This window comes from Saccopteryx bilineata, chromosome 2 (genome assembly GCF_036850765.1).
Source record: "Saccopteryx bilineata isolate mSacBil1 chromosome 2, mSacBil1_pri_phased_curated, whole genome shotgun sequence".
Classification (NCBI taxonomy): domain Eukaryota; kingdom Metazoa; phylum Chordata; class Mammalia; order Chiroptera; family Emballonuridae; genus Saccopteryx; species Saccopteryx bilineata.
The window spans coordinates 38,202,356-38,226,943 of record NC_089491.1 but is presented as its reverse complement, the minus strand read 5'-3'; the positions used below and the strand labels follow the sequence as shown (position 1 = coordinate 38,226,943).

At 40.3% G+C, this 24,588-nt stretch overlaps 1 protein-coding gene across 10 annotated transcripts in view; it reads left to right on the top strand.

The window, feature by feature from the left end:
- UNC13B (unc-13 homolog B) overlaps positions 1-24,588 on the top strand; it is a 296,704-nt gene that overhangs the window by 258,244 nt on the left and 13,872 nt on the right. For all 10 annotated transcript variants that reach the window (XM_066256835.1, XM_066256833.1, XM_066256836.1 and 7 more), the window contains 6 exons: positions 3,023-3,173; positions 5,393-5,461; positions 7,055-7,144; positions 7,460-7,588; positions 21,675-21,802; positions 22,433-22,518. In XM_066256835.1, the coding sequence (XP_066112932.1) occupies positions 3,023-3,173; positions 5,393-5,461; positions 7,055-7,144; positions 7,460-7,588; positions 21,675-21,802; positions 22,433-22,518 (653 nt within the window). The remainder of the gene's footprint in view (positions 1-3,022; positions 3,174-5,392; positions 5,462-7,054; positions 7,145-7,459; positions 7,589-21,674; positions 21,803-22,432; positions 22,519-24,588) is intronic.

Here is a 24,588-nt window from a genome sequence, read left to right as displayed (position 1 = left end):
CATTTTCAGCTGCTTCCTGGGCATTCCCACAGGCATTGTAAACTCAGCATGGTTAAATTTCAAATCAACATCATCTCCATCAAATATGCTTATCTTCCTATATTCCCTGTTTTAGTAAATGCAATGATTTTCTATGCAGTTATCCAAACAAATTTAGGAGTCAGCCTAAACTTTTCTTTCTTACTACTGTACCTTCAACTCCCAACATCCAATTTCTAAAACCTAAAATTCCCTAAAATGTGTGTTTTGTTTTTCGTTTTGTTTTGTTTTTAGCAAGAGAGAAATAGGGAGAGACACAGACAGAGAGAGGGACAGACAGACAGAAATGGAGAGAGATGAGAAGCATCAATTCTTCATTGTGGTACCTTAGCTGTTCATTGATTGAGTTCTCATATGTGCCTTGACTGGGGGGCTTCAGCCAAGCCAGTGACCCCTGGCTTAAGCCAGCAACCTCGGGGTTTTGAACGAGGGTCCTCTGCATCCCAGGCAGACGCTGTACCACCACCTGATCAGGGTCCCCTAAAATGTTTTTAATCTATCACTATTACTATAGCTCAGCAATAATGATGATGATGATGATGATGATAACAACTTCTATGTAGCATTTCCTTATGTGTCTAGCCCTGGTCTAAGCACCTTATGAATGTTACCTCATTTAGTATTCACATCAGCCCTGACCCAGTAGCTCAGTTGGTTCGAGTGTCATTCCAATACACCAAGGTTGTGGATGCGACCCATACCCACAACCAGTGAATGCATAAATAAGTGGAAAACAAATCAATGTTTCTCTCTCTCTCTCTCTTCCCACCCCCTCCCTTTCTTCCTCCATCCTTCCTTCTCTCTCTAAAATTCATAGATAAATTTTTTTTCCTTTTTTAAAAATTAATTGTGTTTACATAGATTCTAGGGTCGCCCTGAATGCCTCCCTTCTATTCCCCTCAACATCTCCCTTGCCCTCCTCCCTACAGCACCCTCCCCCCTTCCCTTCAGGTTTATCCCATCCTACCATCCACTTTCCCTCTGTCCTCTTTTCCTCTGGTCCCTTTGATCCCTCCTCTGTCTCAATTCCGTTCCTCAGTTCTCATTATTCCTTGGATTCCTCAAATGAGTGAGGTCATATGATTTTTTTCTTTCTCTGCCTGGCTTATTTCACTCAACATAATAGTTTCCAGGTCCCTCCATATTGTTTCAAAAGGTAATGTTTCCTTCTTTTTCATAGCCCCATAGTATTCTATTGAATATATGTACTACAGCTTTTTAATCCACTCGTCCACTGACGGACACTTGGGCTGTTTCCAGATCTTCGCTATTATGAACAATGCTGCCATAAACATACTCATATCAACCCTATGATGTGGGTATCATTATTTTCCCACTTTATAGATAAGAAAACTGAAGCATAGAGAACTTTTAAGTAATTTGTTCAAGGTCATTGAGTAAATGGTAGAAGTGAAATTCAAACCCAGAATCTGACTCTAGAGTCTGTGCTCTGAACCATTTTTCTGTTCTATTTAGTGCTTTATAGCTTTTTTCCCTGAATTATTACAGTAATGCTTCAACTGATCTTTCAGTCTTAGTCTTTCTTATCTTTGTCTAAGTCTGTTTTTCCAATTTATCATCAAAGGGACCTTCCTGAAAAACTAATCTGATCACACTATGTCTTTGTTTTAAAATTTTATTATAGCATTTTGGGTAAATTCTTTTATTACCTATTCTCTATCTACTTCTCTTTCATTTTTTGGTATTTCTCTATCATAGGGGTCAGGAACCTATGGCTCATGAGCCAGATGTGGCTCTTTTGATGGCTGCATCTGGCTTGCAGACAAATCTTTAATAAATATAATACTAACGTTAAAAATATAAAACAGGCCCTGGCCGGTTGGCTCAGCGGTAGAGCGTCGGCCTGGCGTGCGGGGGACCCGGGTTCGATTCCCGGCCAGGGCACATAGGAGAAGTGCCTATTTACTTCTCCACCTCCCCCCCTCCTTCCTCTCTGTCTCTCTCTTCCCTTCCCGCAGCCAAGGCTCCATTGGAGCAAAGATGGCCTGGGCGCTGGGGATGGCTCCTTGGCCTCTGCCCCAGGTGCTAGAATGGCTCTGGTCACGGCAGAGCGACGCCCCGGAGGGGCAGAGCATCGCCCCCTGGTGGGCAGAGCATTGCCCCTGGTGGGCGTGCCAGGTGGATCCCGGTCGGGCGCATGTGGGAGTCTGTCTGACTGTCTCTTCCCATTTCCAGCTTCAGAAAAATACAAAAAAAAAAATATATATATATATATATATATATATATATACATATATACATATATATATAAAACATTCTCATGTATTACATTCCATTCATTTCCTACCGCTCATGTTCATGGTTGCGGGTGGCTGGAGCCAATCACAGCTGTCCTCCGGGACAACACCAAATTTTTATTGGATAATGCGTAAGGTACATGGGTCATTGTATGGCTCTCATGGAATTACATTTTAAAATATGTGGCGTTCATGGCTCTCTCAGCCAAAAAGTTTCCTGACCCCTGCCCTATCAAATACCTGAACAGTAGCCACACTGTTATTTCCAAAGTAAGTCACTCTGTCATGAGTATATTTGACTTTGTGATGCAGTTTCCCTTTGGCTGTATATTTCTTCATTTGATTAATTCTTACTAATCTTTTCGGACTTATTTTAACCATCTCTTCTTTGGGTAATCCCTTCCAGTCCCCAACCATTCTGAATTAGGTGGTCTTCCTGTATGCTTCCATAGTGTTTTTGCATAGCACACCTTGGGTTATTAACTTATTTTATAACACTTGCTTTCTCTGCCAACCTGTCACATCTTTGGATTTTAGCACTTAGCACAGGGCCTGGCACATGGTAGGCATTCATTGAATATATACTTGAATGCATAAACTATGAAGATCCTTGTACATCAAGGTGATTAAAAGCTTCATACACTTAAACAGTGAGATCTTTAAATTACTTGGCTTCTGCTGCAAACCCTGAAGAGTTCTTTGAGGCTGAGGATGCTGTTTTTCAGGCACTTTGCATGTTTGTCATCCAAGTACATGTGTCCTGGTGTGCCGGCAGTGATGAGCACCTTACTGGCCAACATCAATGCCTACTATGCCCATATAACCGCCTCCACCAATGTCTCTGCATCTGATCGCTTTGCAGCCTCCAACTTTGGGGTGAGTGTGATGTGAAATGTATCTATTCATTTGTTATCAGTTAATAAAGTTTGATTTTTCATGGTCAGTACTGTAGAGTTGATTGAACCTAAAATTCATATAGATGCCACCTAGATAGATAAACTTGTTTTCTTATGAATATGTAGACTATGTTAATAGACTGTTATTTCTTTTTTATTTTATTTTATTTTTTATTTTATTTTATTTTATTTTATTTTTTTTTATAATTTTATTTTTTAAATGGGGTGACATCAATAAATCAGGATACATATATTCAAAGATAACAAGTCCAGGTTATCTTGTCTTTCAATTATGTTGCATACCCACCACCCAAAGTCAGATTGTCCTCTGTCACCTTCTATCTTGTTTTCTTTGTGCCCCTCCCACCCCCTATCCCTCTCCCATTCCCCCCTCCCCCCCGTAACCACCACACTCTTATCAATGTCTCTTAGTTTCACTATTATGTCCCACCTACGTATGGAATAATACAGTTCCTGTTTTTTTCTGATTTACTTATTTCGCTTCGTATCATGTTATCAAGATCCCACCATTTTGCTGTAAATGTTCCGATGTCATCATTTCTTATGGCTGAGTAGTATTCCATAGTGTATATGTGCCACATCTTCTTTATCCATAGACTGTTATTTCATTATGGATATGTCAACTTACTAATAGTCTCTCCTCAGATACAGATAAATGAGAGAAAAATATCCACACTGTGGTTTGGGGGACGCCACCTGGGCTCCAGTAGAACCTCTGTAGGCCAAGAATGTGGCTGAGTCACCATGTTCCTTAGTCCTGCAGGTCCACAAATGGACCTTTCTCAATAACTCAGTCTTTCTCTGACAGATTGGTACCACTTAAGTTCATGTAAGACTGTTGTCTAAGCAAGGATACCAGTGTATACTGAGCCTGTTCTTTTCTAGTGGCTGAACTGTTTTCCCTGTTCAGGGTGTGCCCTTTCCTATCTTAAGGTACTTGAGAAATTGAATCTTTACTCAGAATGTCACCTAACATAACTTCAATATAAACTGGATGAAATATCTTTGACCCATCACAAAGATTACCTCTTTAGGTATAAAATTACTGATACCCCCAAATCTACTAAGTCTCTGAGCCCTGTTTATGGTACTATTAACTTTTTCTTGTTCTTAATGGAGTTTTTCTGTAGTTGAATTAGTATCATTGATTAAACCAGTCAAATATATTGACTTAACTCAATATCTAATGACATACAATGTAATCAATATATGAGTTCTAGGCATGCTGTGCCACACAGCCTGTAGGCATGTGATCCCACATTTAATTATACCTTTTCTATAAAAATCAACTATTAAAATAGTATATGTTATATATTTAACATTTAAAAAGTATAAACTAAGGGAAATGATATGGATGTGGTTTAAAGAGAAACCCAATCAAGACAGCTTGATCCTTGAGAGCAGTATACTGAGTGAAATAAGTAAATCAAAAAAAGCTAAGAACTCTATGATTTCACACATAGGTGGGATATAAAACTGAGACTTATGGACATTGATAAAAGTGAAGTAGTTACCAGGGGGAGGGAGTAAAGAGGGACAAATATAAGGTGACAGAAAATGATTCGACCTTGGGTGATGGGTATACAACATAATCAACAATTCAAATGATATAGAAATGCTCACCTGAAACCTATGTACTCTTATTGATCAGTGTCACCCCTTTAAATGCAATTAAAAAGAAAAGACTGCCTGATCACCTTCCAAATGCATTGCTCTTTCTCCCCCCCCCCAATCATTACTGCTAGACCGAGACTATTTAACTTGTCCAAGCTACCCCAAGATAACTCAAGAGACCACATACTCAGGAACAAGTTGGAGAATGTGTGGAGTTTCCCTTTATTTGACTAAAATGAGTTAGAGTTTCAAAGGTATAGAGATGTACTTACTCCTGTTGACTCTTGTATAAAAAGCTGTTTTTCCTCCCAAGGACTTCCTTTCCCCTTGCCAGTGTGAGAAGATTTCCGGTTTGAGACAGAGCTTCTAAGAGATGGAATAGGGACCATCAATTACATTTCTTCCTTGCATGTTGTTATTCTCCTCATGAGCAGGGATGGGATATGATCTGTCCCCAGCCCAGTGTCTCCTCCTCCCTCAGGGATGGTTCTGTTTCTGTTATAGTCTTGGGGACTCAGAAACACATTATTTTTCTCTTCCCTGTTATTTGTTTCCCACTCTCAGAAAGAGAGGTTTGTGAAACTACTGGATCAGCTGCACAACTCACTGAGGATTGACCTCTCTACATACAGGGTGAGTGAAGACATGGCTACGGGTGGGATAAGAGATAATATCAGCTCAGTCTAGGGAGACTGTAGGCCAATCTTGGCTATAAAGATCGAAAGTGTCCTGGCAGGATAGTTTGGTTGGTTAGAGCCTTGTCCTGAATCACAGAGGTTGCCAGTTCAATCCCCAGTCAGGGCACATACAGGAACAGATTGATGTTCCTGTCTCGCTCTCACTCTCTACCTTCTTCTCTCTAAAATTAACAAAATAAATATTAAAAAAAAGATTGAAGGCAAGGAAGATTGGTCTGCATCATCACACCCATGTGCATGGCCATTGCCTCTGACATCTGTGGTTCTACAAACTCCAAGGACCATGCAGTGTGTAAATAGCAGCAGGTGTTGCTGCTTTTTATAGACAGTTCGCTTTCCAACCCTACTCACATTACTCTACCAAATTCTCTGATGACATTCACATTAGGGAGTCTTTTGAGGATAATCTCTTCCAGAAATGCCCCTTTAAAATTTAGATGATTACATTTCCTTGTGCTTGCCAGCCACACATACACAAAGTTGGAACATTTTCTTCTTGCATTTTTCTCTATTCTCATTTTCCAGGGGCGGTGTTTTAATCCAGCTAAGGGAAGAAAGAAAGACTAGCTTGGCTTGGGCAGTAATTTGTAGCAGAAGTCATGTCCATTCCTAGGCCAGAGGGAGGAAATAGATATAGCAGGAAAGTGGGTGGCTGGGATGGGGCAGGACAGGAAAATGAGCAGTTTTTCAATTCCTAAGTTAGATCATCTTAGAATGACGTCATTACTTGCTTTAAAGTGTGAATTTCCAGAACAGGCAATATACCCACATTAAAAAGTAAGTATGAAAATAACCCCAAAGTATTGAATAAAAGAGAAATGAGGTTTTCATTATCTGCACTTCTAGTGCCCTCCATTTGCATGAATAATGGAAAGTTGACTATATATCTTATATTTGGCATATAAGTAGCTACTTGAAGGCTTAAAAAAGCTTCAGCTATCCTTGGCAGCTTCTTCCCAAAACTCATGCCAAAGGAAATGAAGTGAGGCACTCCTGGAAGGTCCTGAGGTACTCCAAAAGCAGTTCTGCTCAGAGCTCTGCCATCTGCTGGCTGCAGAACAGAGGAGGAGCTGGATGGAGCCCACTGTACTGAAAGTACAGGGCGTGGATCTCAGTCTGGTCTGTAGGGCAGCTACACTTATATTCCAGGATATACAGTTAGATTGTAACTTTTGAAGAACTCGCTGTTTGAGTGTAAGTATCTTCACGCAAGAAAAGTGTGTGTGTGTAAATGTGTGCGTGTGTCTGTGTGTTCATTTGTGCAGATGCACACACATTGCATGGGAAGTAGGGTTTGGGATAGGAAGTGTTGCTTTCTGGGCTAGGGCTTATTAACCCCTGCTTTTGGCAAGGACCTATGTTAGCGGAAAAGAGAGGGAGACCTATCGTATTATAGCTTTTTTGTCCATCTCAACTAGGGAAAATTCCAGTGGGTAGCAGTTAGGGAAGCTTTTGATTTCATTGCTTCTGGAAAGGAAGGCTTTCATATTTTTCTGTTCCTTTCTTACATTTGCTTGATTTACAACAGAATAACTTCCCTGCTGGGAGCCCTGAGCGGCTTCAGGACTTAAAGTCCACAGTGGATTTGCTGACCAGCATTACTTTCTTCAGAATGAAGGTAAGAGATGAACTGGTCTGAGGACCAGGCCACAGGGACATGGAGAATAGAATCATTTGGCACACAGGAATCATCACCTCTAAGCCCACATTTCTATACATCTGCTTCCTTGGTTACTTTGGTGAAGACCGTGGATCAACAAGAATGGGCTTGGCAGTTCTCCCCATCAGTTATCTTGACAGTTCAATCCAGAGCAAGGTCCAGGAACCCATAAGAGGGATGAAGGAATCTGGAGTAGCTTGGAAGTAGTTCTAGGCAGAGATCTCACCCAGGTGAGCAGGACCCTGGGCCCATATTTCTTTTATTAATTGACAGGTGCAAGAACTACAGAGCCCTCCAAGAGCCAGCCAGGTGGTAAAGGATTGTGTGAAGGCCTGTTTGAACTCCACATATGAGTATATCTTTAACAACTGCCATGACCTGTACAGCCACCAGTATCAGCTGGTAAGATGTTCGGGAACAGGTGGGATCAGCTATCAGTGGCTCTTGGAGCCTCAGCTTTCCTTTGCCATGGTCGTGGTGGAAGGGAGCTCTGGACAGGGTTTTTAATGTCCTTGAGGGTGAGTGAATTTTGTAGGATTTGAATCATCTAGACCCTATAAGATATTTGTGGATGGGTAGGGACCATTGGACCAGATGTGATATAACTGAGTTGAACACAAGTAGCAACAGTAAGTTTTAGTTTAATGCTAAAGTGACTAAAATTTGAGCACAATTTCAGGGGGTGAGTAGGTGAATTTGCAGTCCATCCCAGAGTCTTTTTTCTCCCCCAAGATTAATTTTATTCTGACTCATGGATCCCTCTGTGTTCCAGTCTGCCGCCTTTTGAGATCTGTAGCTATCTCTCTGAGCTACTGGCTACTGGAAGTTTAACTTTTCCCTTTGACCAATTCTCTGCACTGCATGGCCTCTTAGACATATTGATCAGCTGAATATCACAGCTGACCCTTTCCTTCTGTAAAGCTAAGCTACTTCACTTGTTTTATGCTAGCATCCTAATTTAGTACCTTGTAACTTTGTACATTTTTCTCAGTCTTTTTGACAGTATCTTTTTCCCTCTGTCATTTCAAAGCCAGGACCTCCTTCTGTGTCTAATTAGTCACATTTCCTATCTTAGCAGTGTCTTGCAGACCTCACATTTGCAGAAGATTCCTTTCAGTCCAACAAATATGTTTTGATATTTTTTATGGACTAGGTCTGAGGAGAGCATAGTGCCCCTTTAGTTAGTTTACATTCTCATGAGCATATGTAAACTATGAGAAGTATCAACTCCAATCAAAGCAGTCTGTTGTTTTTTTTTAAGTGAGAGTAGGGGAGATACAGAGACAGACTCCTCATGCACCCTGACCAGGATCCACCTGGCAACCCCTGTCTGGGGCCTATGCTTTGCCCATCTAGGGTCACTCACAGTCAAACTATTTTTAGTGCCTGAGTTGGAGGCTCCACAGAGCCATCCTCAGCACCTGGGGCAAATTTGCTCAAATCAATTGAGTCATGGCTGTGGGAGAAGGAGAGCGAGAGAGGGAGGAGAAGGAGCAGCAGATGATTGCCTCTCCTGTGTGCACTGACGGGAAATCAAACCTGGGCCAACGCTATACAATTGAGCTAACTGGCCAGAGCTGCAGTCTGTTATAAATGCATGGAAAGAGGGATAAAATTGAAGGGATTCCAAAGAGGAAGAATTCACCCTTGATCAGATATTGGAGAAAGCTACATAAAACAAGAGGCATTTGAGATGGACCTTGGAAGGTGTTGGACAGCAAATGATGGGAGGACAACTTAAATCTCTTAGATGTTCATCCTTTAGTAAATGCATCATCCAATTTGTTTGTAATACTTCCTAGGAACACCTTAGTAAAGACTGAAATCTTGTTCACACTGCTTCCTCACATTTCCACATGCACTTTGTGTGCCAGCCCTGTCTTTAAGTCTTCCTCCTTTGAAGGTTTGTAAAAGTTTCTGAAGTTCATAGGAGGTTTTCCTGAGGTTTTGTTTATCTTGTCACAGTCTGGGCTTCTCTGTTACCCATCTATGGATTCTCTCTGGTTGGGGGAAGGCACTGTCCCCAACTTTGATCTTTTATCTATGTAGGGGGTCTGTCTGAATATTGGTCTCTATTCCCTACCAGGAGATGAACCTAGACTTTGAAAGGGGGCTTACAAACTACTCAGGGACTTTCTTTAGCCTTTGAATTATGCTTACTGTTTTTATACTTTACTCTATTTTTTCTCATTATTCATTATTTACACTGAAGTAAATCCTTGGTATCTTTTTTGATTTCCCTCTACTGATCTTCAGTTATCGGTTCATTCATCCATCCATTTCTTGAACGAACTGAGCACGAGAGATGTAAAGTTGATTAAGACACATCTCTGCCTTTGGGGAGCTCATTGTTTGGTGGAGGTAGGGGCAATTACTACATTTATTGTTTTTTTATATTTTCTTGTTACTGCACGTGCAGTTGTAATTGTCTGTTACATTTATACCAGAGGTTCACATGCTCTGGGAGCCCAAAAGAGAGGCATCTAACTAGACTAGGGGTATCAGGCAAAATTCTCAGAAAAGGTAAAACTCAACCTGAATTTTAAGGAATGAGTAGAAATTAAAGAAAGTGAATAGGGAGGATTGAAATACCATATAGAGGAAACAGAATTGTTTGTAGGCACAGAATTGTGAATGAAGATGTCAATTTGGAGAAGTATAAGCAATTTATTTATTTTTTTTAAGGGTTGTTTATTTTTTTGTATTTTTCTGAAGCTGGAAACGGGGAGAGACAGTCAGACAGACTCCCTCATGCGCCCGACCGGGATCCACCCGGCACGCCCACCAGGGGCGATGCTCTGCCCACCAGGGGCAATGCTCTGCCCACCAGGGGGCGATGCTCTGCCCCTCCGGGGCGTCGCTCTGCTGCGACCAGAGCCACCCTAGCGCCTGGGGCAGAGGCCAAGGAGCCATCCCCAGCGCCCGGGCCATCCCTGCTCCAATGGAGCCCCGGCTGCGGGAGGGGAAGAGAGAGACAGAGAGGAAGGAGGGGGGCGTGGAGAAGCAAATGGGCGCTTCTCCTATGTGCCCTGGCCGGGAATCGAACCCGGGTCCCCCGCACGCCAGGCCGACACTCTATACCGCTGAGCCAACCGGCCAGGGCCAAGTATAAGCAATTTAATTAAGGTAGTTGCAGTGTCAGACTTTGGAGTTCAGCTATCTAGGATCAAGTCTTGGTTCTGCTATTTATAGCTACATGACCTTGGGCAAGTTATGTAACATACTGTCCTTCAATCTTCTCATCTGTCAAAAGAAGGTGGTGATCATTTCTACCCAATGGAGTTGCTATAAGGATTAAATTAGGCCTGACCTGTGGTGGTGCAGTGGATAACGTGTCGACCTAGAACGCTAAGGTTGCTGGTTCAAAACCCTGGGCTTGCGTGGTCAAGGCACATATGGGAGGTGATGCTTCCTGCTCCTCCCTTACTTCTCTCTCTCTCTCTCTCCTCTCTAAAATGAATAAATAAAAAAAATTTATAAAAAAAGGATTAAATTAAATAATGCATGTAAAGTTCTTAGAAGAATGCCTGGCATGTAATAAGTAATAAATGGTAGTAGTGATGTGGTAGTGACTGCCCCAAAAGAGAAATGGTAAAGTATGAAGTTTAGAGAGATATCATAGTCTGAAGGACCTTTGTGTCAAGCTTTGGAGTTGGAACTTTATGAAGGCCATTGAAGGGCAGAGAATAGTGAGATTTTTCTTGAAGAAAAATCAACAATTGTGTAGAAGAGGGATCTTTGAAGATCAAAGACCAGTTAGGAGATCCTTGAATTATAAGAGCCTGAGCCAGGGTAGTGGCAGAAAATGTTAAAAGAAGAGGTTTATTTCAGTAATATTAAGGATACATAATCTACCTGACCAGGCGGTGCCGCAGTGGACAGAGTATTGAACTGGGATGTAGAAGACCCAGGTTCGAAACCCCGAGGTGGCTGGGGGCTCTGCTGTAGCCCCCCGGTCAAGGCACATATGAGAAAGCAATCAATGAACAACTAAGGAGCTGCAACAAAGAATTAATGCTTCTCATCTTTCTCCCTTCCTGTCTGTCTGTTCCTATTTGTCCTTCTCTCTGTCTCTGTCACACACACACACACACACACACACACACACGTACACACACATACATGCACACGCACGCACAATCCACATTTAGTAGATTCTGTCCTGGTTTCTATGTAGTTACTTTCTGATAATGCAGGCTAATTAAGGACTGCAGGCTTTGTGATGATATATATGGCATCCCACATAAAAAAAGCTCTATCCCTGTCTTTCTGAGTGGCTCCAGCTTTGCTTTTGTTCCAGTGAAAGACAAATATTCATTCCATTCCCTCTGTGGTGATCCCTACTTGTCCTGTCTGGTGTCTGAATATAGAATTGCTTCTCCTTTCCTGAATGTACCATTGTATTCCTTTACCTCTTCCCAACCAAGGCCTTTTCTTCCCTCCACCCAGCTTTATTGGAATATAAGTGACATATAATATTATGTGAAGTTTAAGGTGAACATGTGATAATTTGATACACATATATATTGTGGAATTTTGCCACACTAAGGTTACTTAACACAACCTTCATATAATTACCTTTTTGTTGTTGTTATGGTGAGAATATTAAACCTCTACTCTCATAGTATCTTTCTAGTATACAATATAGTATTGTTAACTATAGTTACCATGCTGTATCTTAGATCCCCAGAACTTATTCATCTTCTAATTGAAAGTTTGTACCCTTGGACCAAGGTTTCCCTATTTCCCCTATCTCTCACTCCTGGTAGCCACCATGCTACTCACTATTTCTATGAGTTCAATGTTTTTGGCTTCCCCATATATGTGAAATTATACATTCTCATCAATTTACATTCCCACCAACAGTATTTGTCTTTCTCTGACTTCTTTTTTTTTAATTATTTTTATTTATTTATTCATTTTAGGGGGGGGAGAGAGAGAGAAAGAGAGAGAGAGAGAGAGAGAGGGAGGAGCAGGAAGCTTCAACTCCCATATGTTCCTTGACCGGGCAAGCCCAGGGTTTTGAACAGGCGAACTCAGTACTCCAGGTCGACGCTTTTATCCACTGCTCCACCACAAGTCAGGCTCTCTGACTTCTTTAACTTGGAATCATGTCTTCAAAATCCATACGTTTTTACGAATAACAGAATTTCCTTTTTTTATGACTGAATAATAATTCATTGTGTTTGTATACCACATTTTCTTTATCCAGTCATTGTTGATGGACACTTAGGTTGTGTCTATGTCTTGGCTCTTGTGAATAATGCTGCAATAAACATGGGAGTGCAGATGTCTCTTCAAAGTAGTGATTTTATCTCCTTTGGCTATATACCTAGAAGTGGGATTGCTGGATTATATGGTAGTTTTGTTTTTAATTTTTTTTTAATAATTTTATTTTTTTAATGGGGCGACATCAATAAATCAGGATACATATATTCAAAGATAACAAGTCCAGGTTATCTTGTCATTCACTTATGTTGCATACCCATCACCCAAAGTTAGGTTGTCCTCTGTCACCTTCTAACTAGTTTTCTTTGTGCTCCTCCCCCTCCCTCTTTCCTTCTCCCTCTCCCCCCTCCCCCCGAAACCACCACACTCTTATCAATGTCTCTTAGTTTCACTTTTATGTCCCACCTACGTATGGAATAATTCAGTTCCTGGTTTTTTCTGATTTACTTATTTCACTTCATATAATGTTATCAAGATTCCACCATTTTGCTGTAAATGATCCGATGTCATCATTTCTTATGGCTGAGTAGTATTTCATATGTATATGTGCCATATCTTCTTTATTTAGTCATCTATTGACGGGCTTTTTGGTTGTTTCCATGTCCTGGCCACTGTGAACAATGCTGCAATGAACATGGGGCTGCATGTGTCTTTACATATCAATGTTTCTGAGTTTTGGGGGTATATACCCAGTCAAGGGATTGCTGGGTCATAAAGTAGTTCTATTTTCAGTTTTTTGAGGAACTGCCATACTTTCTTCCATAATGGTTGTACTACTTTACATTCCCACCAACAGTGTGTGAGGGTTCCTTTTTCTCCACAGCCTCTCCAGCATTTGCTATTACCTGTCTTGTTGATAATAGCTAATCTAACAGGTGTGAGGTGGTATCTCATTGTAGTTTTGATTTGCATTTCTCTAATAACTAATAAAGATGAACATCTTTTCATATATCTGTTGGCCATTTGTATTTCTTCCTGAGAGAAGTGTCTGTTCATGTCCTCTTCCCATTTTTTTATTGGATTGTTTGTTTGTTTGTTGTTGAGTTTTATGAGTTCTTTGTATATTTTGGATATTAGGCCCTTATATCTGAGCTGTTGTTTGAAAATATCATTTCCCATTTAGTTGGCTGTCTGTTTATTTTGTTGTCAGTTTCTCTTGCTGAGCAAAAACTTCTTAGTCTGATGTAGTCCCATTCATTAATTTTTGCCTTCACTTCTCTTGCCTTTGGAGTCAAATTCATAAAATGCTCTTTAAAACCCAGGTCCATGAGTTTAGTACCTATGTCTTCTTCTATGTACTTAATTGTTTCAGGTCTTATGTTTAGATCTTTGATCCATTTTGAGTTAATTTTAGTACAGGGGGACAGACTGTAGTCCAGTTTCATTCTTTTGCATGTGGCTTTCCAGTTTTCCCAGCACCATTTATTGAAGAGGCTTTCTTTTCTTCATTGTGTGTTGTTGACCCCTTTATCAAAAATTACTTGACTATATATATGTGGTTTTATTTCTGGGTTTTCTATTCTGTTCCATTGGTCTGAGTGTCTTTTTTTCTGCCAATACCATGCTGCTTTGATTGTTGTGGCCCTATAATATAGTTTGAAGTCAGGTATTGTAATGCCCCCAGCTTCATTCTTTTTCTTTAGGATTGCTTTGGCTATTCGGGTTTTTTATAGTTCTATATAAATCTGATGATTTTTTGCTCCATTTCTTTAAAATATGTCATTGGAATTTTGATGGGAATTGCATTAAATTTGTACAATATATTGCTTTGGGTAATATGGCCATCTTGATTATATTTATTCTTCCTAACCAAGAACAAGGTATATTCTTCCATCTCATTATCTTTTTTGATTTCCCTTAACAATGGTTTATAGTTTTCATTATATAAGTCCTTTACATTCTTTGTTATGTTTATTCCTAGGTATTTTATTTTTTTGTTGCAATCGTGAAGGGGATTATTCTTTTGAGTTCGTTCTCAAATGTTTCATTGTTGGCATATAGAAAGGCTATTGACTTTTGTATGTTAATTTTGTATCCTGAGACCTTACTGTGTTGGCTTATTGTTTCTAGTAGTCTTTTTGTGGATTCTTTGGGGTTTTCGATGTATAGGATCATATCATCTGCAAAAAGTGATACCTTTACTTCTTCTTTTCCGATTTGGATGCCTTTTATTTCTTTGTCTTGTCTGATTGCTCTGGCTAGAACCTCTAGTACCACATTAAATAAGAGTGGAGAGAGTGGACAACCCTGTCTTGTTCCTGATTTAAAGGGGCAAGCCTTCAGTTTAGTGCCATTTAATATGATGTTAGCTGATGGTTTATCATATATGGCCTTTATCATGTTGAGATATTTTCCTTCTATACCCATTTTGTTGAGAGTCTTAAACATAAAATTGTGTTGTATTTTATCGAAAGCCTTTTCTGCGTCTATTGATAAGATCATGTGGTTTTGTTTTTTGTTTTGTTGATATGGTGTATTAAGTTAACTGTTTTACGTATGTTGAACCATCCTTAAGATTCTGGGATGAATCCCACTTGATCATGATGTATTATTTTTTAATGTGTTGTTGTATTTGATTTGCTAGTATTTTGTTTAGTATTTTAGCATCTATATTCATTAGAGATATTGGTCTGTAGTTTTCTTTTTTTGTGCCATCCTTGCCGGGTTTTGGTATGAGGGTTATGTTGGCCTCATAAAAAGTGTTTGGAAGTATTGCTTCTTCTTCAATTTTTTGGAAGACTTTGAGTAGAATAGGAACCAAGTCTTCTTTGAATGTTTGATAAAATTCGCTGGTATAGCCGTCAGGGCCTGGACTTTTATTTTGGGGGAGGTTTTTAATGTTTTTTTCTATTTCTTCTCTACTAATAGGTCCGTTTAGGCTTTCTGCTGCTTCTTGACTCAGTCTAGGAAGGTTGTATTGTTCTAGGAATTTATCCATTTCTTCTAGGTTGTTGAATTTAGTGGCATAAAGTTTTTCATAGTATTCTACAATAATTCTTTGTATATCTACAGTGTCTGTGGTGATTTCTCCTCTTTCATTTTGGATTTTGTTTATATGAGTTCTTTCTCTTTTTTCCTTGGTAAGTCTTGCCAAGGGTTTGTCAATTTTGTTGATCTTTTCAAAGAACCAGCTCCTTGTTCTATTAATTTTTTCTATAGTTTTTCTGTTCTCTATTTCATTTATTTCTGCTCTGATTTTTATTATCTCCTTTCTTCGGCTGGTTTTGGGTTGTCTTTGTTCTTCTTTTTCTAGTTCCTTAAGGTGTGAAGTTAAGTGGTTCACTTAGGCTCTCTCTTGTTTGTTCATATAGGCCTGAAGTGATATGAACTTCCCTCTTATCACTGCTTTTGCTGCATCCCATAGATTCTGATATGTCGTATTGTCATTTTCATTAGTCTGTATATATCTTTTGATCTCTGCACTTATTTCTTCTTTGACCCATTCATTTTTTAAAAGTATGTTGTTTAGTTTCCACATTTTTGTGGGGTTTTTTTCCTCTTTTTTGCAGTTGAATTCTAGTTTCAAGGCTTTATGATCAGAAAATATGCTTGGTACAACTTCGATTTTTCTGAATTTGCTGATGTTGTTTTTGTGGCCCAACATATGGTCAATTCTTGAGAATGATCCATGTACACTGGAGAAAAATGTATACTCTGTCACTTTGGGATGAAATGTCCTGTAGATGTCTATCATATCCAGGTGCTCTAGTGTTTTGTTTAAGGCCACTATATCTTTGTTGATTCTCTGTTTGGATGACCGATCTAGACCGTCAGCGGTGTATTGAGGTGTCCAAGTATGATTGTATTTTTGTCAGTTTTTGTTTTAAGGTCAAGAAGTAGCTGTCTTATATATTTTTGTGCTCCTTGGTTTGGTGCATATATATTAAGAATTGTTATGTCTTCTTGATTCAGTGTCCCCTTAGCTATTATGAAATGGCCATTTTTGTCTCTGAGTACTTTTGCTGTCTTGTAGTCAGCATTATCAGATATGAGTATTGCTACGCCTGCTTTTTTTTGGATGTTGTTTGCTTGGAGTATTGATTTCCAGCCTTTCACTTTGAATTTGTTTTTATCCTTGTTACTTAGATGAGTTTCCTGTAGGCAGCATACAGTTGGATTTTCTTTTTTAATCCATTCTGCTACTCTGTGCCTTTTTATTGGTGAGTTTAATCCATTTACATTTAGTGTAATTATTGACACTTGTGAGTTCCCTATTGCCATTTTATAGATTGCTTTCTGTTAGTTTTGTGTCTTGTTTGATCCTTCTCTTTTGTTTTTCTATCTTTTGTTTTTATTTGGTTGTAGTCCATACATCTTTCCTCTGTTGCTATCTTTTTTAAATCATGTGCTTCTGTGGTGGTTTTTTCAATGGTGGTTACCTTTAAGTAATGAAAAGGGTTCCTACTCTGTTCATTGTAGAGCACTATTTTGTGAGTACTTTTGCACTCCATCGTCCTTTGCTACTGTTAATCTCCATCCTCTCCCCCCCCTTTCTTTTTGTTGTTGTCACAGTTTAAATTTGGTTTTATTGTGTTATTCTTGGAGCTTTTACTTGTAGCTTTGTTTTTTTTGTTGTTGTTGTTTTTTGTATCTGATTGGAGAACCCCCTTTAGTAATTCCTGGAGTGGGGGTTTTCTGATGATAAATTCCCTCATCTTTTCTGTATCTGTGAATGTTTTTATTTCTCCTTCATATTTGAAGGATAGCTTTGATGGGTATAGTATTCGTGGCTGAAAGTTCCTCTCTTTCAGGACTTTAAATATTGGGGCCCACTCTCTTCTAGCTTGTAGAGTTTCTGCTGAGAGATCTGATGATAATCTAATGGGCCTTCCTTTATATGTTGTATTCTTCTTTTCCCTGGCTGCCTTGAGAATTTTTTCTTTGCCGTTGGTTTGTGCCAATTTCATTATGATGTGCCTTGGAGTAGGTTTGTTGGGGTTAAGAAAACTCGGAGTTCTGTTTGCTTTTTGAATTTGAGGCTTTAGTTCTTTCCACAGGCTTGGGAAGTTTTTATCTATTATTTGTTTGAGTATGTTCTCCATTCCATTTTTTCTCTCTTCTCCCTCTGATATACCTATTATTCTTATATTATTCTTTTTGATGGAGTCAGATAATTCTTGTAGGGCTATCTCATTTTTTTTAATTTTTGAGTCTCTTTCTTCTTCTCTCTGTTGTGCCTCAAGTTGCTTGTCTTCTATTTCACTAATCCTCTTTTCTATCTGGCCTGTTCTATTAGCTAAGCTTGTTACCTTGTTTTTCAGCTCGTGAATTGAGTTTTTCATCTCTGTTTGATTTGTTTTTATAGTTTCAATTTCCTTGGTAATATATTCTTTGTGTTCATTGAGTTGTTTTCTGAGCTCCTTAAATTGCCTTTCTGTGTTTTCTTGTATATCTCGGAGGATTTTTAGGATTTCTATCTTAAAATTCTCTGTCATTTAGCTCCAAGGTTTCCAATATATTAAATTTTTTCTCCATAGATTTTTCTTCATCTAGCTGTGTTATCTCTCTTTCTTTTGTATCCATGATATTCGATTTTCTCTTCCTTAATGGCATCTGAGGGTGGTTTTGTTGATAGTATTAATGAGATTTAATAAAGAATAAAAAGTTAAAAAAATAAAACATCGAAAAGAGTTGTTTTTTTTTAAATTAACGAAATAAAGAAAAATAAAATTAAATTAAAATTTAAAATAAAAGGAAATTATTCCCCCCCTCCTTTTTTCCTCTCTTCTCCTCTCCCCTCTTTCTTGAGAAAATATTGTGGTGAACTGTGAATTATATTGTACTAAATAGAACAAAAAATGCCTGTAATGGAGGACCTGAATTGGGGAGAAGTAATAAAGGGGCAAAAAAAAAGAAAAAAAGAAAAAAAAGGGGGGGTATGGACCCACAAAAAGCAAATAAGAAAAAAGTTTGGGTCAAGAATAAAATGATTTGCTTTTAGATGTTGGTTGACTAAGAATTATGATGAGAGGAATAAGAGGGAAACAGAAAAATGGGGGGAGAAATTAAAAAATTACTATTGTATTTAGTGGAACAAGAACTAGATAAAATGGAGAGCCAGGGATGGGAGCACTGCTAGTGTGTTAAAAAGGTGAGGTAACCCCCCCCCCCAAATGCCACAAACATAAGTTTGAGTCCCAGATAAGATATTGTTCGTTATTGAGGTTTGAATGAGAGGAGATGTAAAGGAGAAAGGAAGAAACTAATATAGAGGGAGAAAAGAAAGAGAGAAAAAAAAGAGGGAACCACTAAAAGGAGAAAAAAGAAAAAAGAGGAGAGAGAGAGAGAGAGTTAAGGGTTTTGGAGTGCAACCCTCATAGAGAGAAAGGAAGAAAGAAAAGATAATGGGAGATATAACACTTATGGGTAGTGTAGTTCAAGGAGAGGAGAAAGTAAGACTGGCAGGGAGTTAAATGCCCAAATTGGAGGAGGAAAAAAAAAATGTCAACAATGAAGATAAGAGAAACAAACAAACAAATATAATAAAATGGGATAGGTTATAAAGTCTGCGTATTATTCTTGATTTTGAGAGGTTATCTTCTTGCTTTTTCTTTTCTCTCTCTCTTCCTGGTCGGTGACTCTGTACCCCGGGTTCTGCCCCTTTGGCACGCTCAGGTAGAGGTTTGCAGTTGATAAGTCTCTATGGCGATGTCATGTATTGTGCTTTAGTCTCGTTGGCAGTCGAGGCTCATTAGCATTTATAGGCTCGGCCAGTTAGAGAGTCCGTGTTCCTGGAGCCTTTCTCCTAGTCTTTCCTTCCTCAATTAGTAGCCTGATAATCCAGCTATGGGGTTGCTGCTGCCTCTGCCTGGATAGTAAGAGGCTCAAAGAGCTGGCAACTCCCCACTCTATTCCCACTCAGCACAGGGCTCTGGGTAAGGCTCAGTCAGTCAGAGCTGCTAGCATAATCAGGTGGGGTTCCGCCCACTCAAAGACCTCTGGCTCTGCCACTCTGTCTGGTAACACTGGCGGGCGCCCACTCCTGGGGCGCTTGGAGGAAACTCTCGCTCACTATCTGCGTGCGTAGACCAGGATATCAGGCCGGCAGTCTCACACTCTGAGTGAAACCCCCACCCGCACGGAAAAGTTCCAGCGCTGGAATTGGCTCTCGCTCCATCCCCCTGCGCGGCTTTTTCAAGGCGCTGGGGCAGCCCGAAATTCTGCTTTTGGCCCACACAAAGGCCCCTGACTCTGCTCCTCTGTGGGATAACACGGGCACACACTGCCGAGGCACTCGGAGGAATCTCTCGCTCACTATCTGCACGCGCAGACCAGGATATCAGGCTGGCCGCCTCACCCTCTGAGTGAAACCCCCATCCACATGGAAAAGTTCCAGCGTTGGAATTAGTTCTCGCTCCCTCCCCATACATTGCTTTCCCAGGGCGCTGGGGCGGTCCGGAGATTCCGCCTTCAGCCTACACAAAGGCCTCTGACTCTGCCTCTCTGTGAGACAACACGGGTGCCCACTCCCGGGGCTTTGGAAGGAATCTCTTGCCCACTATCTGTGTGCGCCGACCAGGGGATCGGGGAAAATGGCTGCCCCACTTGTCTTTCTTTGTCTGGGTTTGGCGCGAGTGTTCTCTTGTATTGCCCGGGTTGCCACAGGAACAGTTTTTCCTCGGCTTGGATCTCCATGCCACAGCCTGGTTCGGCCGTTTATGCCGCGGCCTGGATCTATTCACCCCCTTTGCCCGCCTTAGTTTCTATATTCTCAGTTCCCAGTGAAAGCCGCCCTGTTTAGGTTAGTGAGGAAGGCGGAGCATTTCTTACTCCCTGTTTCCTTCGGGGTTTGATTATATATTTAGCCAATTTTTCACTCCACCATACCTTCAGGTGTTTTGCGAAACATCTGGAGGCTCCAAGGATAGGTTTTTCTGTTTCTGGTTGAAGATCTTGTTGAGTTTTGGGGGAGATTTATCAGTATCGCTTCCTACCGTGCCATTACTCTGACGTTATTGATCGTTTTTAATTTTTTGCGGCACCTCCATGCTGTTTTCCACTGTGGCTATACCAGTTCACATTCCTACCAGCAGTGTGTCAGGGTTTCATTTTTGCCACATCCTGGCCAGCATTTGTTATCTCTGTCTTTTTGATAATTTTGATTCTAGCTGGTATGAGATAACATCTTATTATGGTTGTGATTTGCTTTTCCCTAATGATTAGTGATATTGAGTATGTCTTCATGTACTTGCTGAGCATTTGTATGTCTTCTTTGGAGAAATGTCTAGAAAAGTCCTTTGTCCATTTTTAAATCAGATTTTCTTTTTGCTATTGAGTTTTATGAGCTCCTTATATATATTTTGGATATTACCCCTTATCAGATATGTTTTGCAAATATTTTCTCCCATTCTATAGGTTGCATCTTCATTTTGTTGATTTTTTCTTTTGCTGTACGGAAAATTTTTGCATTGATCTCACTTACTGATTTTTGCTTTTGGTGTTTGTGCTTTTGGTGTCATATGAAAAAAAAATCATTGACAAGACTGATGTTGAGGAGTTTTTTCTCTGTGTTTTTTCCTTAGGATTTTTATGGTTTCAGGTCTTACATTTAAGTCTTTGATCCATTTGTGTTAATTTTTGTTAGTGGTGTAAGATAGGGATCCAATTTCATTCTTTTGCATGTGACTATCCAGTTTCTCTTAACACCATTTATTAAAGAGACTGTCCTTTTCCCTTTGAGTATTCTTGGCTCCTCACGGCCTTTTCTTATCCAGCTAGGCAAATAGCTTCCTAGATGCAGTTCTTCCCCCTAATAACATTTCAGGGGTTAAGGGAAGTCCAAGCCATTAAAAGTCAGGTCAACCTGCATGCTGTTGAAGAACTTGAAGTAGCTACTCAGAGCTGAGATATGTGTGTGTGTATGGGGAGGGGGGGTCAGAGGATTCTGCTAGTGTGGGTCACATATAACTAGACCTACTTAGTGAGACTGGAGGGGCTGCTTACTTCAGTCGTCACAATATTCCTAGCTTCTGAGGAAGGGGGGACAGGCATCTTTATGTCTCCAACACTAACCAAACTTATCAGATCAGTGCCCTGGAGCTAGGGAGAGAACTTCTTAAGGATTACCTCTTTGTGTCCAGGGACCTCCCAGTGGTCACTTCTGACATAACAGGGATGGTCTTGTAGAAGACAGACTCTAGGAAGGGTACCTGATTCTAGAGGAAGGAGCTTGGGGAGGGGGGAAAAAAAGAGGAATATTAGAGATACTCTTCATACTCTATTTTGACTCTCACTTTTTAACTATCTACTCTGGAACAAGAAACAAGAACTACCTGCAGAGGAGCAAGGGCCCAGCATTCAGAACCTGGATTTTTGGCCCAAACTCATCACACTCATCGTGTCAATCATAGAGGAAGATAAGAATTCCTACACACTCGTTTTGAATCAGTAAGTATCGCCCCACTTGGCTCTGTGTGGTTGGTGGTTGGTTTGTCCATCTGTCTAACAGCTTCTTTCTTTCCTGTCTCTGTATGTTTGCAGCACCTCCTCTTCCTCCTGTTCGTCCATCTGTCCTTCTGTCCTTTGTATCTGTCTGGGTAGCTGTTTCTGGAGACAGGTGTGGAAACATAATGGGGGGCCCTACCCAGACTGCACCAGCCTCCCTGGAGTGAGAAGCCTCTGGGAATAGGAGTCCCAGGGGATCCAGAGACCATGCGTGTATGTGTCTTGTCTGCTCTGAATCAAGTGGGCCAGCGTAGAGCCCACCTTTTTACCCTTTCTCCTCCAGCTTATTTAGCCTGGGCCTGCCTCCCAGCCTCAGTCCTTCTCCTCTGGGCCTCACTTCCCTGCCTTTCAGGCATCCTTTCCCTGGGCCTCCTTTGCCTGAGGGGATTCCTTGGCTCCACATGTCCTACCCCTAGCCCTTGAGCCCCCTTTCTCCAGATTGAGCCTACCTCTGTTTCCTAGGCTTTTCCTGTCTTCAGTATGACCTCCAAGAACTAGGCACTTTAGCTTTGGAATCAATCAAATCAAATGTTCTTGCCTTGTTTTCTAACTGTGGCTTCTCCCATCATCCAGGTTTCCTCAGGAGTTGAATGTGGGGAAAGTCAGCGCAGAAGTGATGTGGCAACTTTTTGCCCAAGACATGAAATATGCACTAGAAGGTAAGGGTGTGCCCAACGCAGTGGACCGCAGGCCCTGTGTCCAGGCACCTAGTTCACTGTCTCTTTTCTCTTCCAGATAACTGTCAGTTCAGGTGAATGATACAGTAAGAAATTAGAGGGAGGCCTGACCTGTGGTGGCGCAGTGGATAAAGCGTCGACCTGGAAATGCTGAGGTCGCCGGTTCAAAACCCTGGGCTTGCCTGGTCAAGGCACATATGGGAGTTGATGCTTCCAGCTCCTCCCCCCTTCTCTCTCTCTGTCTCTCTCTCCTCTCTCTCCCTCTCTGTCTCTCTCCTCTCTAAAAATAAATAAATAAATAAAGTAAAAAAAAATCTTTAAAAAAAAATATATTTGAAAAAAAAAAAAAAAGAAATTAGAGGGATTCCAGGCATAGTGAGCCATAAGTCTCAGGAGGTCTTGGGTGGGCAAGGCTTTTGCCAAAAGTATAAGGTCTACCGGAAAGTTCTGTCCGTTTCTATCACAACAAGTTTCAACACGTAAGCACATGTTTATTTGGCACATGTGTACCTCTCTATTTTTATCACTTAATGTATACATACTGACGTAGCAAATTAACTAAAACAAAGTTGATTCACGTTAGTCTTATGTGTGAAGCCATAGTGTACGCCACTGTAATTTTTACAAATTTCAACAAGGAAGAAATGCCACAGAAGCATGTCTGTCTCATCCACCATATTCCCCGGTCTTAGCACCCTCCGACTATCACTTGTTTTTGTCCTTACAAAATTTTTGAAGGGCAAAAAATTCAAAAATGAAGAAGATATCAAACAAGCACTGGTTCAATTTTTCACATCAAAAGATAAAACATTTTTCAAAAATGGGATATACAAATTGCTCTCATGCTGGCAAGAAATCATTAATAATAATGAAAATTATATTATTTAATAAAGTTTATTGACGGTAAGAAAAATTTGTATTTTGTTTTATTCCAAAAACAGACAGAACTTTCCGGTAGACCTTATATAATGGAAATGGCTCTGTGGGTGTAGTTTCCCCCCTCAAGCTTTAGAGCATGTTTAAGACTTTCCTAGCCCAGAGATCAACTCTTCCCATCAGGGTGTTCACAAGTTGACTACTCCCTGGCAAAGAGCCTTTTGAAACTTACCTTTACAGTGTTAGAGAATCATGGGTGGGATATAAAACTGAGTCTCACAGGCATAGATAAAAGTTAGGTGGTTACCATGGAGACAAGGAGGAAGTGGGGAGGGAAGTAAAGAGGGACAAATATATATTGCACATAGGTGGGATATAAAACTAAGACTAATGGACATAGATAAAAATGGAGTGGTTACCAGGAGGGGGTGGGGGAGAGGGACAAATATTCAATGACAGAAAATGACTGACTTTGAGTGTTGGGCACACAACACAATCAACACTTTAAATGCTATAGAGATGTTCACCAGAAATCTGTGTACTCTTATTGATCAGTGTCACCCCATTAAACTTAATTTCAGAAAACATTTTTTTTAAATAAGAGATTAGAAAGTAAAAAAGAATCATAGACCCTTAAATACATAGATAAGGTTCTTTTCTCACACTGCCTGGCCTGGCTTTCCTCAAAAGCTATTCTGGATTGGTGTGACAAAGCCAGAAAGATATGTCTTCCGTCACTTCTCCTATAGAGCAAGGTCACAGATAAATTGTTATTCATCTTGTTCATTCATCTTATTCTTTTCCCACTTTCGTCTACAAAGATATCATTCCCAATTATGTCAGACCTTCTCATGTGTACCCATCTGTGCTCACTTATTTAGCTGCCTTTTCTGTATGTTTATATGCTAATCTGACTCCTCTGTCTGTGAAAGTGGATCTAGGAGGAGGGGGAGCAGTTCGGGGCAAGGACAAAGCAGAGTCGGATCTGTTATTTGAGTGGAGTGATAGGGGAAGTGGGTAACCCTCAGACTTAAACATTTTGACGTTTAAAATCAGTTGAGTTTTTTTATTATTATTATTGAGGTATAATTAGCATACAACATTGTATTAGTTTCAGGTGTATAATATAACATGCTTTGATATTTCTATATATTGCAAAATGATTGCCACAATATG